The following is a 13,350-nucleotide window of genomic DNA, read 5'->3' as shown; positions in this document are numbered from 1 at the left end:
ATTGCACAACGAAACTTAAAGCTTAATATGTTTTTTCCTGTCCATGTTAAAATGTAAACATTGCTTGGTGATGACTAATGTTCCTGTCAATCTGAGCGGTAAGTAAGCTGTTAAGAATGACAGGTTATTACAGGGTGGCCCAAAAATACAGTTGCTTAGTTAACAGATGTTTGCGTTTGTGCAGGTAAAGGAGAATATTTTAAAAGGAACTTATTTTAGTGGAATGATTGCACTTTTAATTTTTAATTACATTTTGTAAAAACTATGTAAGTAAGATAAATATTCTTATTTATTTGTTAACGCTGTTTTGGCCAATTTGTAGACAAAAAGTTAATTTGTTGTGACGTTAATAACAATGTAGGTTTTACTGTAGATTTTTTACTATCGGACCAACCCCGAAATCACAAAAAAAAATACATTTATTCGTAACGATTAAAAAACATGTACAGTCACGTCAGAAAATATCGGTACGAAAAATGTGCTACAAATATCTATACACTACCTTAATGTGTGGGCAATAAAGTCGTGTACTTATACATATTTTTGGCACTTTTTCGTATCGATATTTTCAGACGTGACCGTACGAATATGGAGCCCGATCCAGAAAACATTAACATATGTTTTTTTTTCGCGTTCCCAGGATTAGCAGGCAAAACATGTTTAGTATGACAAGCAAATAGACCTCTCCGTATATGGTCAAATAACAAAATCATCCTATAAAATATTGGGTAAGAGTGTGCGCGGGTAAAAGTTCGCGACAGACGGCCGGGCGGCCGGACGTGGGGTAACTCGACCTGGTAGTCGGGTCGCCTAAAATTGGCTCCTCTGGTCATTACATTAATAAATGAATTTATTTTAAGTTAGTAAGTAATAATATTCTTTATTTTACTCGTTTTAAATAAATTCATTATCAATTCCTAATAATTAAATTACCACTAAATAAGGTATTGTAAAATATTACATAGTAAAAATATTTATACATTAACCGTCGTTGATGTCTCCACCTCTAGTATAAAAATACGGACTCTGCTCTATCACTATGTTATTTTTCTATGTATACATACTTTTGAATTAAAATCTCAAATTAAATGTATAATTACATTACAAAATTATATGTGTGGACTTATGTATTTTTAATTATTTATATAATAAATATATCATTGTGTAAGTACCCACAACACAAGTCTTATTGAGCTTACTGTGGGGCTTAGTCAATTCGTGTAATAAGTATTTAAATATGCATTATATATTTTTATATAACTACTTGTTTAACATAAACGAATATCGTCAAAAATAGCCTACGAACATTTTCTAATTTGCAAACATAAGCGATTACAATAAGAAGTTACTTATTATATTATTGATACATTGATCAAAGAATTTAAACTTTTTAACAAATTTAATCAAACACCGAAAATAATACTTCATTTTCAACTGACCGAGTGGCCAATCCACCAGCCATCACTGCATCCCGGCAAATCGTCAAACTGGTTGCGCGTACGCATATAAGTGAGCTCGCACGCGGCGCGCCCACACATACAACCATACCCATCGCAGTGAACATGAAGCTTTTGGTCAGTGCCTTTACTGCTATTTACAACGTGTAGTTAATAAAAAAACAAATGACGTGTGATTTATAAGGAGCGGGCGAGAAAAATGTACACATTTGAATTTCCAATGTGAATAAAAAACATTAAAAATACGATGACAGTGATGTGCATATAATTCCGTAGATAGTTCAATTATAGTGGCTTTAATATGATTAAAAATGTATAGGGTTTTGAATTTCGAATGTGAATTAAAAATATTCGATGTTAGGTCGAAAAATATAGTGACAGTGGTTTATTAGATACTTCGTTAAATTATAGTGGCGTTAATGATAAGTGACACCTCGAAAACGTTATTACAAATTAGCCTCTCCTAAATAGTTTAATTACAGTGGCATTGGTAATTAAGTGATAACTAGAAAATCTTATTTAAAAAAATAACGGTAAATATTTCAAAATGGTGTAGACCAAACTCATATCAGAAGGTAAACAGGAGCAGAAGAGACGTGTGTTGTTATTGTTATTTTCTTTATGTTTAAATTATCATTCATACAGTGAAGTGAGGTAAAAGAAGCGCTGGTGGCCTAACGGTAAGAGCGTGCGACTTGCAATCCGGAGGTCGCGGGTTCAAACCCCGGCTCGTACCAATGAGTTTTTCGGAACTTATATACGAAATATCATTTGATATTTACCAGCCGCTTTTCGGTGAAGGAAAACATTGCGAGGAAACCGGACTAATCCCAACAAGGCCTAGTTTACCCTCTGGGTTGGAAGGGCAGATGGCAGTCGCTTTCGTAAAAATTAGTGCCTACGCCAAATCTTGGGATTAGTTGTCAAGCGGACCCCAGGCTCCCATGAGCCGTGGCAAAATGCCGGGACAACGCGAGGAAGAAGAAGAGACAGTGAAGTGAGGTAAAAGTTTGTGTGAGTGATGTGTTGTGAATTGATACAGTTAAACAGTCATAACCATCTTCATAACACCAATTGAGTAAGATCCGTAAAATCTACGACAATTTCGTGCTTCGAATTTGAACAGGGAAACGAGATGGCGCTGTACAGCTCCTTACATTTTGCGGTAACTCGCATTGTCAAAAGTTGACGTTTACCAATTCAGTGACCGCAAAACAAACAGCGCCGTACAGCACCATCTGCTTTGGATATCAAACTAAGGGGAACTCTTTTTTTTTAAACTTTACCTCTCTATTACAATTTTAATGTTTATGATGTAAGCACATGTTATTTATTGACAATAACAATATACATAATGGATATATACAGATGATTACTATAACTAGCTTATATCTAAAATAGGCCCTTGAGGCATTGTACCTACCAAGGATGCTCGCGGCAATTAATTACAATTAATTCTCTTTGATAACAATTTAAAATTCCATAATTAGAATATGTTTTATCCCTTTCTTACTAATTCATAAAATAGACGGCCTTTCCTAGCTAATCTATATATCTAGTTCGAATCCTAGCACGGGTGTAACTTTGTGTTTATGACAAATATTTTGATTTATATATGTAGATTTGCGCTACGTGTCTACGTATGTATTTATCTATAAGTATGTATATCGTTGCCTAGAACCCACAACACAAGCCTTATTGAGCTCACCGTGAGACTAGCTCTGTATGTGTAAAATTGTCCTATAATATTTTTTTAGGGTTCCGTACCTCGAAAGGAAAAAAACGGAACACTTAGTTGTCCGTCCTTCCGTCTGTCTGTCTGTCAAGACCCTTTTTCTCAGGAACGCGTGGAGGTCCCATAGAGTACTGTCCCTTGGAGCTGTGAAAAAATCAAACTTCTAAGCCAACGCAATAAAAATATACAGCCGTTTATGCCGCAAATTTTCGACACTCGCAAGGGAATAAAAACCTAAAGGGTACTTTCCGAACCCAGAATCTTGAAATTTGGTACGAAGCAACGCTGTAAATGTTTAGTTACATCATATAATAAGAATATTTTTAATAAATGATATGACTCGATTGTCGTGATGGATGAACTTTTACTTATATAGGTACCTACAGGTTTGTACGGAACCCTCGGTGCACGAGTCCGACTCGCACTTGGCCGGTTTTTTTATTTATAAGTCAAAATGGCAAATGATTTATAGCTGTGAGGCTTGTAGTGCTTTTATTAATGTCCCCGACAGTGATTAAAAAGTAAATTGAATTTTCAACCTTTGGGCAACTTAATACTTACTTACATAATATATCATTGGAGACAATTGTGTTAATTCTGATTATTAGAGAGTAAGTGAAAGTAGGTAATGTTAAATGGAATGAAAACAAAAAAAATCTATCGGTTTAGAAAGTTCAATGTTCTATAGTTAGACTACATCCGTAATAGTTATCTTTTTATAAAATTTGTGAACTTTTCTTTCAAACAGTAAACAGAAAAAACTAAAAACGATGTGTTTTAAAATTTTAAAATCGTGTTAAAAGATTTGGTTTTTATGGGCTATTTTATATCTAACATTTGCGAGGAAATTTGCCCGTAGTGTTGATTAAAGACTTGTTCCTGATTGAGGTTATACATTTTGTGCTACCGGCCTTTCAATCAGCATCTAGTTTAGATTCGAGCTCAAACGCGCTGCAATGGTACACTGAATAAGTAAGATAGAGGCCGGTTGCACCAACCTGTCATTCAACGGTATAACTAGCAAAAATATTTTTGGTATTTGTTTGGTATGTATACTTTCTGTTCCTCTTTTTGTCTGTCTTTTCTGTTTCGTTAAACGTAGATGCCGCCACTATCAAAGTCTTAAGTCAGGTCCCCACTGAAAACCAGCGCCACAGATTGCCGCGGCATTATGCTGAGTGGGGATCCTATTTTAGTGTCCAATGTTTTTTTTTCTTTGTATGTTCTTCTTTTCCCAGATGTAATGTGTTGTGGCGTTAAATAAATGTATTTTCTTTCTTCTTTCTTTCTTTCAACGTGTCAGTAGTCCGTTAAAAGCTTGTATAAAAGTGAGACGGTTCTCTATGTTTACTAATTTCGCTGTCAACTATTCAAACCAATATAAATATATGTTATATATTTAACCTTTTTTTATGCGTCTGTCTAAAATTTGCTATTTATTTAGCAACTATGACATCTTCATGTTTAAGTTCAATTTGGTTGAATATATATGGAGCAAATTTGCTCTTAAGCATAGCAAAGGTTAAAAAAGTCGATTCTTCGACATCAAACATATCGGTACTTACATTAAACGAAACATCTCTCTTAATAACAACATATCAAGAAATCATTTCATAAAGCGTATCTGATTGACTTGACTCGTTAAAACACTTTCCTTTTCAGCTATCAATGGTTTATTATGGTTTGTCCATAATTGGTTGGTGTGGTTAGAAATTATATTACTCACTTTACTTCATTGGCTTAGTGACCCAAACAGGATGTTGGCATCTGACACAACACAAATTGTATCAGAAATGTATTTATACTAGTTACTAATAAATTTTAATCTGTAAAAGAGCATCGGCTAAGCATCGACATAGACTTTTAAGTCTTCGTTCCTTGAAATAGTACAACCATTAAACCATCCTTATCTTACTTCGCTTTATGCCTTACCTTTAGCTAAAGTTCAGAACGTGACCATAAATATTAGTATTTCGAAACCATTATAGCTGCATCTGCGAAATTAATGGATCAATTATCGTTCAAAATTGGTTAAATGTCCTACTAGAAACGGGTTTTAAATAAATAATAATAAATTTTAGAGGATCTTATACAAATTGCCCTAGCCCCACTGTTAGATCTTTAAGGCTTGAATTATGGGTTATGTATACTAGACGACGATATATTATATAATAACTAACTATTATCTATTATATCGTCATCTATGATTCGGTCAAATTATGTTTTTTTGAAAAACAAATTATATCCAAATTGAAACGAATGCAGCATGATACCTTTGGCTATTTTTTTTTTATGTTACAGGACATTATTCACGGCTTTTGTTGAGGGTACCTACTTAAAGAACGATATATATATAATATAAATATTTATAAATACTTAAATACATAGAAAACACCCATGACCCAGGAACAAATATCCATGCTCATCACACGAATAAATGCCCTTACCAGGATTTGAACCCGGGACCATCGGCTTCATAGGCAGGGTCACTACTCACGAGGCCAGACCGGTCGTCAAATCCGGCTATGGTGCATTACACACACTAGCGTCCGGAGGGGACCCCTTCTGACGCAACCCCCCTTTACCCTGAATATAGCAATATATTTTTAGTATAACATAGGTAATGATGTAGCCGAGGGATTTGACTAGCAAATTTTAAACAGAAGTATAGTTTGAGAGATGTTGACGAAACACGACAAAACCCGCCCGCTCGTGAAATCTTCCGTCACAAGTTTCGCGCGGATTGCCTAATCTTTTGTTCCTTTCTGATTTCCTGGCTTTATAACCCATCTTATTGACAAATGTATGAACTCACAATAAAAACTAGTTAATGTGTTAACAGATGTGAAAAGCCGGCCACACTTATTCCGCAGCCACACTTATCCATATTAGCAATAAATTACTTATAAGATTCGTTTGGAATACACTTCATTAATTTAAGTTTCTTGGTATTAAAGGTAGCAACACTGTTGCTGGTGGCAGCATGCCACGCAGAAGTAGCCAGGAGTAAGCAGAAGGAAGACAGCAGGATGGAGAGGAGGGCAGAAGATGGGGTTGTTCAGAAGAGGGCCCCTGCCATTTTGCCCACAGGTAGATGCATACAGACCTAGTCGATGTCGACTGTGACTAATTAAAGACAATTAGAAGAATACAGAAAGCTGTGAAAATACACTATATTTTACCGCTTTTCAATGCAAATAAATATTTGAACAATTAAATTTTGACTAAAAAATCGCAGTTAAAACTAGTTTTTACTAGGTAAAAACTAGTTTTAAATGCGATTTTTTAGGAACGCCTTACAGAAAACTAGTTTTAACTAAGGAACACGCGCTTTCACGAAAAACTGTTTTTTACAGCAACAGACATATTGCATTAAAACATATTTTTTTCTCATCAGTAACACCGTCCACCCCGGGAATCGAATACGCTGACTCCAAAGACTCACAGACTGAGAAAACTCCTGTCCGGGTAAGTCTTTAATTTATATTTATTATAGTAGTTTATGTGACTGCTACATAATGAAAGGCATTAAAATACGAGTGTAGGTTTATGAAACGAATTAAATGAGTTTCATAAAAGGATGACATTAGTATTTAATGCCTAATTATTTACAGTTACATACACTGCTTTATCAACATCAATATCATTTTTGACGTACCTTGCAGTTCGAATGTCGATAGCACGAGGGCGTTGCGTGGCAATTCATGACGTCATATATCAAGCAGTGACGTTTAGGGAGCCAGGGGACTGGGGAGAACGGTGTTTACCTTCTGTACGGGTTATTTATTATGGCAGCTTATCGTGTTCTACTACTGGGCGAAGATGAGTTCATCATTCTTTCATGACACTCTATAGGAGGAGCTTTAGACTAGCTAGAGCGTTTTCACGTTGCCTGATCCGATATCGGATGACGGATGGAAGTAATATGTAAGACATGTTTATCTGTACTTACGAGTATTTATTCATTTAGCAAGACATTATTACTAAAAAAACGATTGATAACGCAAAAAAGGTGGAGTTGATACCATATGGCACTCTCCTGCAGCTGTTTTTCTCATAGGCGCCTTCGGACTCCTTCCGAAAATTTCAGCCATATCAGAGCCTCAAAAGTCTCCTGTTGGACCGATCACATCTGTTAGTGTGCGTATGTGTCTGCAAAATATTTGTTGTAGTATGCGTGACCGCTAAAGACGGCGCCCCCGCGGCCTGATTACGCGGATGTAGGACCCTACATCACAGAATAATGAATAGTACTATCGTACAGAAAATAAACTTCCTACAAATCCGAAGTTTGACAGTGATTCAGGGACGAAAGATGGCCCTTTCTAATGTATGGCACGATGCCTATCGGCTATCGGGTTGTCAAAATTTAAGTCATTATCTTATCTGTGGCCGTGCACGCAAAGGGACAAGTTGTGCCAACCCTAATAATTGCTCGGAGCAATGCTTAGCCGAACGTATTCGGCAATGCCCGAAACTGCATTTTCTCCTCCATGCCTATATCCAATATCTGCAGATCAGATAATGTGAAAACTCTCTTATTCGAGATGCTAAAATGTCAACTTTCGCGTCCACATCAAATCAACACATGATTCTCTCACGTGTTGATTCTCTCATGTGTTGAATCTATCATGACTATCTGGATTATGTGTGGATTATTAATGTCAAATTTTGACAGAGGCGGATTCGATCTCTAGACTTTTTTGTCTATGGGTTTGACCACCAGTACCCAGAAATCCCAAAAATCAAGCAATAACGTTTTATTCAAGTAATACAATTTCGTAGGACCTCAAGATTAAAAGTTACATACTTGTCACCGAGTATGATTAGGCATAATTATTATGCGAAGCCATCTTTTTAAAGCATAGAAAGAAGGAAGTAAATGTGATCAAATCAAATAAAAGTTAATTGTCATGCTCCAAATGGCATGTAGTTATAACGAGAGAAACAAGGCTAAGAAATGATAGAGAGGGCATTTTGAAAGTGACCTTCTTGTGTAATAAAATAACAATCAAATACTTTCAAATAGGCAACATCTTCATTCTACTCAACAATAGTGTAGAAGTGAATCATTTTTTTTTTGGCGACCAGTTTGGCCCAGTGGGTAGTGACCCTGCCTGCGAAGCCGATGGTCCCGGGTTCAAATCCTGGTAAGGGCATTTATTCGTGTGATGAGCATGGATATTTGTTCCTGAGTCATGGGTGTTTTCTATGTATTTAAGTATTTATATATTATATATATCGTTGTCTAAGTACCCTCAACACAAGCCTTATTGAGCTTACTGTGGGACTTGGTCAATTTGTGTAATAATGTCTTATAATATTTATTTTATTTATTTATTTTTGCCCTGTTATTGTTTAAATGTTTGCATAACAGTAACAGTTGCGAACTATCGGCCGAATTCGATCTTTAAGATCGTCAAATATTAGGTCTAGATACGTTAGAATCGGATATGTCAGTGTCAATAAAGTGATGTTTTTGTTTGAAGAAACTTCACTTTTAACACTGGCATATCCGATACCTAATATTTGACGTATCTTAAAGTTCGAATCGGACCGTGTTTTACCGGCCAACAGGTTGGTTTGTAACTACAAAATCGGTTAAAGTTTTTAATTACTTAATGAGTTCGGCTAAGTAATATATTTTTCAGTGTTTGAAACCAATATCGGATTGAGAAATTTTGATGTCCAATGAATTTCTAGATTCTCGCACTCTCTCCTTGGACATCCATCAAATTCGACCAATTCCTGAGATTCAAGTTTGTTTAACTGCGTCCTCACTGGACTGTGACCTGTGACAATTGCTGGGCAGGTTTTCATTAAAAAATCATAAATACCACGCTCGAAAAGTGTTTTCAAGTAGAAACATAAAGTCAGGCCAAGATAAGTTGCCAGTGATTTTAATAGCAGCTTGTGCAAGTGTTAAGTAAACATAACACTTCAAAAAAACATAACACTGTTAAAATCGCTGCCAACTTATCCTTCGTCAGACTCTAAGTATTTTAACATAAAACAATCTCCACAGAGCAAAACGTTTGATGAATCAATATTAACATCGGTTTAAAATAAAGATCCCGATTCAAAGATAACTCCAATATTGGTTGAATGGCGGCCGCAGGCCCGTCTGTATTTGCCCTTACAAAACAACTTTACCAAGAAATTTAATATAAAAGTTCCGTGATAATTCCAAGGGGGTAGGGGGAGGTTTTTATCGCGTTTTTGCGGAATAGTTGGCAACTGGCATGCCTTGTATCGAGACAAGGCAGTATAATGATTCTACTTGAAACTTTCATTGCGAAAATACTGAGCTATGATGACAGTATTGAACTTCAAATTTATTGTACAGTCAGCTACTACTTTTCGTCACAATTCTTGGATGCCACATCGCAGATAAAACGATTTTTTGCAACAGCGTAGAAGTAGGTATAGAAATATGATACCAGGGATCGGAAACCGATATTTTTTGTATGGGAACGAAAACGGTATTTTTTCGTTCTTTGTTAATTACTTCTTTTCTAATTAGGCAATCTAATAATACGAAGTCGTTATCTGAAAACACAACTGAGTCCTACATTTAGAGTATAAAATAAACCGAAATATATGGTTATTTCGATGTTTTTGCAAAAAACCGGTTCCGATCCCTGTATGATACAGAACAAAGAAGCTACATTTTTAAACCTTACCCTATCGTTATATTATTTATTTTATTTGTCAAAGTGGTCATTCCATGGTTAGTAGTAGAAATAAAATAACTGCTAGTTCCTACGCTTGTTTGCTACCGACGTAGTATAAAAAAGTACAAATGATGCTTGTATACATATGTGTTTTCAAATCAAAACCGCGAAACGCGAAGATCCAATTTTTTGGCAAAATAAAGCGAGAAAATAGCCACCTAAGTTTGCGAAAACTAAGTAGAACTAGAAAGTTCTACTACTGGAGTAGACACTCCAGTCACCTACTTAAGAATAACACGTGTCATTTATATAGGTCAGTAGCAATCACCGCACACAGTAAAGCTGACAGCAGGCGCATTTATCACTCGCTGGGCGTGTCTGGAATCCCGCAAGGATCCCTTCTCGGGCACATACTTTATGTGTGCTTTCGTAAATAAGGGAGTGCCACCATAATCAAGAAGGGCCTTAAGTTTATTGTTTTACTAAATATACTGTCTGTTTTGGGATATGATTTTTTATTGTTAAATAAAATGTTTAAGGAGTATTTTAGATGTTCTTAACTTGTAATTATAATACCTCTAGGTAATTTAAATTTACATTTTACTAGTATGTACGATCGAATTATACTATTTGCATAAATGAAGATTATTTTACGGGAAATGCTAATATATATAACTAGTTTGATGAATATAGTTTTATATATATATATTTACTATTGTGTCGGTAAAAAAATGAAGGAATATTTAAGTCCCAATATCAATCACCAACTTTATCTTCTTTCTCTTAAATACATCTTAAGATATTACTATAAATAAAGTGAAAAGATACGGACTAGATTTATTTCCCACGGAAACTGGTTTCCCGCTAAACGCCACTGCATAAAATCCGAATCCGTGCGAACCGGACCGACGCCGACGCGCGGAAATGGAGGACATTGTTTACGTTGTACAAATTCTATTATTTTTGACGAGCTATTAGTAAATAGGCTAGGTTCTGTAAGATGTGGACTTTAGTGGAGATTAAAGTAAGAATTGAGCTCAGTGTATCACATTTTTTCATCATTATTTTCCATGAGACCTATAGCGATAAGTGTTTATAGAAAATACTTGAATTGTTATGGCGTTGTCTGATTGGAAGAATATAAAAAACCACGCGTTGCACTCCGGGAGTTTGCACGAATTTCTTTAATTATCAGTATAAAAGTACTATCATTTATGTGGTAAAATACAATACTTCCTCTCCTACGCCGCGCCCGCGGTCTACTGGCTTCAATGACATTGTAACAGTTTTTCGATCAGGTCACGTGTCCGTCTTACGAATTTCCAATCTGACGAAACTGTCGGTCACGTGACCTGTCGCGAGTTTACCATTTTTTCCCCATCGCAAAAAGTGCACTGCGCCGCTAAAGAAGTTTTCACATCAAAATTAACTACATTGTATATCCTGCAGCTTACATAGGCTGTCTGAACCACATTCATGGTCGATAATTGTAATTTACACTGGCATTTCGAACCACGCTTCAAAAACGCGATAAAAGGGCTTTCTTTTGACATTTCAACGAGTGACAAAAGTGACAGGACCACGCGCGACGTGAATTATGGACCGATGGAAAGCTGGCTTTAAAAATTTAACGTACTTAAACTGAACATTTTTGTGAAGGAGAACTACAAATTGACAGAGCCAGTTTAACTTTTTGCATCGTTTTTGTGCAAATTATTGAATGTATTGACATTTTTGGTGATATAAACAATGTTTATAACAATTATAACCGTCATTATAAAACAAAAAACAATTGGCAAAGACCGAGATTGACAGATATATTATTCGCTATTCTATCGCTAAATCAAATATAGATTCAAAGATAACTATGAAAATCTATTCAAATACTGCAAAGTTCTAACTGTGTATGAAAAAGTTGATTTAGCCATTGTAACTCAATACTATAATCATATAACATAATTAAGGAAAAAACACGACCTGCGCGATTACGTAACTTAGCCAACCTCCCGACATTTGAAGTTGCAAAAACAAACAATGTATACGGGCAAAGAGTGTGGAAGTGCATGTTACCGAGTATCTTGAATAGATTTCCACAGGAATTATTAAAACTTATAGAAGGACGAACGAGTGGACAAGCTAGAAATATTATTAAAAAATACTTTATTAAAATAAGAGGGCAGTCTACCGAAATCATTTAATTAGATGACCTATGTACCTAAAAACAATAATAATTAAAATGTATAAATATTTCATATAAGACTCCTAAACTCAAAAAATCTTTTGAATTTAAGATTAGTAGTTAAGTTTAAGATTATGTACTGTGATTTTTATTGAAATAAACAGCTGTTTTTTTTTTTATCGAATGAACTTTATCTGATCTTGCAAAGTTTAAAGTTTGAGTTTTAGTCACTCTTAAAGTTTAAAATTAGTGTTGTTGCTTTCCGCTTATAAATTAATTTCACTGAGTACAAATCCTAATAGATTATTTAGCATAACGGTTTCAACTAACCTCGACAATAATTTTATCTGTTGTAATTATTAAAAATATGTTATTTTCAATAATAATTGAAGACGTATAAATCTATCAGAGTGAAATTGTGCCACTAGGTAGCGTGACCTGCCTTCGAATTATGTACAACCTAGAATATTTCCAGAGAAACCTTTTCAGCACAAAAACAGTCCCCTAAATTACAGCAAATTTATTTAAAGCGTCATTGAAACGTAACAAAGACGCTTTAATATCCGCGGGCAGTAAAAAAGGTTTGCGCCGTGGATAAATGGCTCATTACTGGCCAAATTGGCTATTTGAGGAGAGCACAGGAAGACATGTTGGAGGAATCAAAAGTGAAACTGTTTTGGTTGTAAGTGTGTTTCAGCAGATGGCTTTGGATTTGATCAATGTCCTTGATCCAGTTCTTAAGGAAATAGAAGCGTAAAATGAGGAACTTCTGACGACCGGAGTGGGCAGCCAGCGTATGAAGCCGATGGGTTCCTGGGTTCGAATCCCGGCATTTATTTTTGTTATGAACACATATATTAGTTCCTGAGTCTTGGGTGTTTTCTAAGTATTTATGTATTCGTATATTATATAATATCGTTATCGCAATACCCACAACACAAGCCTTCTTGAGCTTATTTATGGGAATTCCGAGTAAGAATATCCTATAATGTAATGTAATGTAATGTACCATTTCCGTCTTTAGAATAAATCCGCAAATTTAAAAAGTGTAAACGCAAAGGGTTATCGCCCCATAAAAAATTTGAATTTCGCAACATTTGTTCTGACAAACTTGTTCGATCGGCTACATATATATTAGAGTCTTTGCAGATGAAATTACGCAGCTCACAAAATTACATTCTTTTGGCTTCACCCTTAGTAACCTTAAGTGGCTGATAGACAGGCGAGTAAGTTCGCGAACTTATGGCTCGATGACTTTTTTCGCTTGTAAAGTACGCGTACTTAGGCTGACACACGAGCGAAAAA

The 13,350-nt window shown here is 35.5% G+C and overlaps 1 protein-coding gene across 2 annotated transcripts in view; it reads left to right on the top strand.

Moving 5' to 3' along the window:
• Positions 1-1,509: 1,509 nt before the first annotated feature.
• The window catches only part of LOC133525474 (putative cyclin-dependent serine/threonine-protein kinase DDB_G0272797/DDB_G0274007), a 52,871-nt gene continuing 41,030 nt past the window's right edge, over positions 1,510-13,350 (top strand). Inside the window, exons 1-3 of one of the 2 annotated variants that reach the window (XM_061861727.1) lie at positions 1,510-1,574; positions 6,150-6,282; positions 6,590-6,660. In XM_061861727.1, coding sequence (XP_061717711.1) covers positions 1,563-1,574; positions 6,150-6,282; positions 6,590-6,660 — 216 coding nt within the window. In that variant the 5' untranslated portion in view covers positions 1,510-1,562. The remainder of the gene's footprint in view (positions 1,575-6,149; positions 6,283-6,589; positions 6,661-13,350) is intronic. The other variant, XM_061861726.1, reaches the window with a different exon arrangement.

The sequence above is a fragment of the Cydia pomonella genome, chromosome 15 (genome assembly GCF_033807575.1).
Source record: "Cydia pomonella isolate Wapato2018A chromosome 15, ilCydPomo1, whole genome shotgun sequence".
Lineage (NCBI taxonomy): Eukaryota > Metazoa > Arthropoda > Insecta > Lepidoptera > Tortricidae > Cydia > Cydia pomonella.
Note: the sequence above shows the minus strand (reverse complement) of the source record. Positions and strands in the feature narration are given on the sequence as shown.